The following is a 4,813-nucleotide window of genomic DNA, read 5'->3' as shown; positions in this document are numbered from 1 at the left end:
CAGCTACCAGCAAGGTCACAAACAACACGCCATTCCGTTTTTTTTTTTTTTTAATAAGAAGCAAAGGGGGGAAAAACAAATTGGAGGAAAAAGAAAAATCCTCCCCGTGGCTCCCTACTCCTTCTTCCCTATTTCCTTCCCCCCAGCCCCCAAGACCAATAAAAATATAAATCAAATCCCCACCATGCCTAGGGGAGCCGAAGAGAGGAGCGCACACTTGCAGACACACTCTCTCTAGTTCCTTTGTGTTTCCTCTTTCACCTTTGGGTTAAATAATGTACGATGCTGGAGCCATGTTTGCTATACGGAGCAACCTGGCCTCCGCCTGCAGGGGAGCATCTTTTCCGCTGTGCTCATTAAAGGAAGGACTTCTGCCCCCTTTGCCCCGGATTTTTGGGGTGTCCAGGAGCCCTGAAGAAATATGCAGCCTGGAGGCGGCTCTGAAACACTTCTTGGGAGTCCCTCTCTCAAACCCAGACGACCCCAAGCAGGAGAACCTAGATTGTGTAGTGATCAGACGCATGGGAGGGGGTAAGGAATTGTAGGCTGGCAGAGCCTGCAATCAGATCAAGTCCAGGCTTTAGCAAGATAGGATTTGCGATCCACTATCTATGCAAGCAAGAGGTCTGCAGCAAATCCTTAGTGAGGGTGAACACTTCTATCGGTGCCTTAGATCAAGTAATTGAAAACTGGTCACATCTCTGTAAGCTGTATAATAATCAGAAGGAATATGGCTTAGTTACTTTAGGCTGCAGAAAGGAGACAACTTCAGCTATCAGACACAAAGCTGGGCTGGGGGCAGCTGCTGCTGCTGCTGCTTGAGAACTGGGCAGTGGGGGCTGAAGGAGGATTTGGGGAGACAGGCTTCCTGTCACAGGACTAAGAGAGAAAAATGCACTTATATGCAAGGAAACGTCTGAAAACCTGTGTGTTTAATCTCATGTCAACCAGCGGCTCTTCTTGGTCTACTAAAAATATTTTGAGACAGCAGCTTATACTGTATCAACGAATCAGAGGCAAGCCAGTGGAGGGGAAGGTGGAATCAGAGGAAGCGAAGGCTTCTTCTCCTAGTTCAAACACCCATGTTGTTTCCTGTATTAATAATAAATATTTAAAAAAACAGGAAGATCACAGAGGAGCCCTTAGCCAGTCAGGAGGTTGACTAGAGATCAAAGACGGAGTTTGCTAATATATAGATAGATCTGGGAAGAAATGCATGGCGATGCCCACCCCCCCAAAGGACTCTGTCTAATTGTGAATGGGCAAGTGTAACCCAAAGAAGACACAGAGAATGATTCAAAAAGGAACCTGTGTCTGCTGAGTTTCTTGAGCTTTATGTCTCTATTTCAAGAACTGGGACTTACAAAGCATTCTAACACCTTCATCTACAAGGCTATGGCCTTGAGCAAAAATACAAATAAAACTAGTGATAATTCAAGAACTTCTGAGGCAGGTCTCCTTTTACCCCAGATCCAGATTGGGTTCCTTTCAGATGTCTAATGACTCTAGCCGGCCAGTCGGGTGCATCCACACTAGCCTGACTTGGGAAGTCAGGGAGATTTTATGGCTACAGGCTGAGGGCAGGAGCACTTTGGTGCTTCAGTGCTTGGAGAGGGGACCCTGAGGTCTGCCCTTAGCTCTGCAGGCTAACCTGATCCTGCTCTATGACCCCTGGGCAGACTCATATTTACATATATCTTGCTTTACAGGCTTTATCTGCCCCTTATGGCACAGGATCCCACTCAGCCTTAGAGAATGCAGCATGCAAGGGACTCACTGGCACCCCAGCAGATTTTTTTTTTTAAAAGACCCACATGGCATCTCTTTGGATCTGTAAAATATGTATCTGATGTTTACACTTAGGGCCCCCAGTGTGCAAGGTCACTACCTGTCCCCCAGCTAGGCAACTCCCAGGGAGCTGGAAAGGCATGCCTGGCCCTGTGTTGGCTTCCTTGTCAGAGTTCTTTCCTGCTTTGAAGGTAGGATGCCTGTAGCTGGGCCCCTGCTGCAAAGTGCCAGCCGGCCAGCACTGTGGCCTCCTCCAGGGCAGAAGCCCTAGACTGGGTCTGGCTTTGCACTCTAGATATTCATTCCTACTCCATATATTTTTGCCACAGGATTCCCCCAACTGTGGAGTGATAGTGTGAGCTCTCAGACCAAGTAGGTGGTTGAGGCAGCAAAACTAGATGAGCAGGGGGTGAGATCCAGTATATATTTACACTCCATGAGTTATACCCCAGATAAGAAAAGGAGGCAGAATGTGCAAAATCCATGTCTCGCTTTTTATATGGGAGTGTCAATGTGGCAACCCTCGATATTTCCTCTACAGTGTATGGAAAAGAAATTATGTAAATAAATAACCATTACCGCTCAGGCCTTCCCGGCTTAGCCTTTGTAGTGCAGAGAATGTATTTCATGTTGTGCATTCAGAAGAGTTTAGTGTTCAGGAAATATAGATGTAATCAGCTGCCATAACTAGAAATCAAAGTTATTATTGTGCTGAAAATGGATTTATTGTATTTATGTTAACTAGATGGCTCCTTTCAGGGAAAGTCTCATTTATTTGAGAGAATATTTAGGTGTATGAATTAATGAATTTTTTTTTAAGTAAGTTCAGGTCATGACCTAGTCCTTGGATGCCGTCCAGAATATTAAGGATTAAACATACCATCCGGAGGCCAAATGTGAAAACCACCACAGGGAACCCCCGTGCCAGCTTCAAATACTTAGCCGGAGCAAACCTCGTTGGACAATATGTCTAAAACTGTCTTTTCCATCATTCAAAGTTTGCTTAAAAGTTGGATGACTTTGAGAAGGCTTCCCATGAATTCCCTTCTGGCTAGCAATCAAAACAAGTTTAGTCAAAAGTGGAAATGTGTTACATGGAGGGGGGGGGTGAATTACTACTGACAGCTCTATTTCCATTTTCAGATAGTCTTCTTGCAATTTTCCCAACAAAATAATGTCATTGTTCACTTCTCGGCCTCCCCTGCACCTTGAAGACTTGGTTTAAGAAATGTCTTTAGGAAAACTTTTTTTTAAAAAAAGAAGACTTTTCACAGGGACATTTTAGGATGGAAAGTTGAAAGAAAAGCATGAATAATTCCACAATCTTCCCTGCAGCCTGCACGGTCCTCGCCTCTCTCTGGGAAAGGGCAGGAGATCAGAAAAGTCAAGGGGGTTCAAAGAACCTTAGGAGGGGACAAGGAAAAGGGAGGGAGACTTTGCTTGAGAAGACCTCTGTCCAGCTCCAAGTCACATTTCTGCTTCAAGACACCTCACTGGGTGAGATTTTAAAACCCCAGCTTCCCCGACACTGGCTTGCTTCCTGATTAATTTGGCTAAAGAGCTGGGTAGTGGAGAGCCAGCCAGGCCCTAGGCCTGCCAGAACTAAAGCAGCCGGGTCGCTACTTCCCAGGCTCTTTGTCACTTTTGAAAAACACGTTTCCATCAAGAAGACTTATTAAGATAAAACGCATTCAAACACCGAGGAGGCGATTCAATAAATCTTCCATTTGTTTTAAGGTTTGCACTTTATCCTCTTGGAAAGAATAACTCCCTCTCTCACTAGCAGACCTGCATTTGCACTGAAAGTAAAAGGGGGGCAGTCCAAGTCCACGGCTCAGGCCACCCTGCATACAAATGAGATGCTCTTGTCTAAATAAATTATCTGCTGTTCAGATCGATATTAATACTACATTTGCTACATTACAATATTGTGCAAATTTAAGAGTCATTTTAATACAATGTAAATACGATTCTTCACGCATGAAAGCCAGGAAATATTGATAGATTATACCACTGCTTACTGTTCAGCAAGGCCTTGGGAGAGGGGTTTTGCCATCCCTACTCAAGAATGGTTTTAATTTGGCCTTTGGAGGTCCTGGCTCTAGGATAGATTTGTTAGGATGGTTTATTTGTTCTCTGAATGGAGGAATTAAAAACAATAGCGCCAATAATGGTGGTAAAAACGGCAGCTAACTCTACTCACAGTGGGCAAGGCCAGAGACCCAGTCTGAGCAGCTCTGTTCCCCACCAGCGTCCTTTCTGGCTTTGTTTATATTTCCCCCCATTACCTGCTGTCCTGGGTGTTTATATGTTTCCCTCTTGCAGGTTACAATAATAAAAGGGGGGCAGTGTTCTCAGAGGCTCAGACGAGAGCCTTCAAAGGCTACGCTAATGCACTTTCCTGGAAGTTAATTTGAACCATCTATCATAAGAGAAATTGTTAACATGCATGTTACCACTGCCTACATTTAATTTGATATTTTTAAGGCACTCTGTTAAATTTCCAACGTTCGTGCGCCTCGCATGGGCTATGAGATTTATCTCCGGGCGGGAATCCTCGCATACTTGCGGGTTCTCCGGCATTGCTTTTGTTTTTTATCTTTCTTGTTTAGGTCGAATCCATTTTTTACGACCCTCAATAACCTCAGCAACTGCAAACATGAATGGTTTCCGATAAGGGAAAATCAGGCAGCCATAAAGCGGGATTATTTATGATTTATTTGCGCGGATTCTTCTCTTGCCACCTCTCCGTGTGTGTGTGCCTCACTGTGTCGGGAAACTCAGCCAGGGACCGTGCCACGCAGAGGAGAAAGCCACGTTCCCACGTTCCCTTCCTTTCCTCTCCTCCCCCAGAAACGCCGAGCTCAGGCACACACGCGCGCACACACATCGCACACACATGCACACCGCACACACGCGCGCAGCCAGACGGATCCACGGCACCGCCTCCCCGTCACCCCCCTCCCAACTCCGACCCGGCCAGACACGCGCCCGCCGCCGCCGCCGCCGCCCCGCGTGGGGCTCC

At 46.1% G+C, this 4,813-nt stretch overlaps 1 protein-coding gene across 1 annotated transcript in view; it reads right to left on the bottom strand.

Annotated features, from left to right (window-relative positions):
• Positions 1 to 4,813, bottom strand: part of NR2F1 (nuclear receptor subfamily 2, group F, member 1) — a gene marked incomplete at its 5' end in the record, with an annotated part of 10,511 nt that overhangs the window by 2,002 nt on the left and 3,696 nt on the right. The window contains one exon of the mRNA XM_010831996.1: positions 3,488 to 3,540. Coding sequence (XP_010830298.1) covers positions 3,488 to 3,540 — 53 coding nt within the window. The remainder of the gene's footprint in view (positions 1 to 3,487; positions 3,541 to 4,813) is intronic.

This window comes from Bison bison, unplaced genomic scaffold, assembly GCF_000754665.1.
Source record: "Bison bison bison isolate TAMUID 2011002044 unplaced genomic scaffold, Bison_UMD1.0 scf7180017864533, whole genome shotgun sequence".
Classification (NCBI taxonomy): domain Eukaryota; kingdom Metazoa; phylum Chordata; class Mammalia; order Artiodactyla; family Bovidae; genus Bison; species Bison bison.
This window is presented reverse-complemented; position numbering and strand designations above follow the sequence as displayed.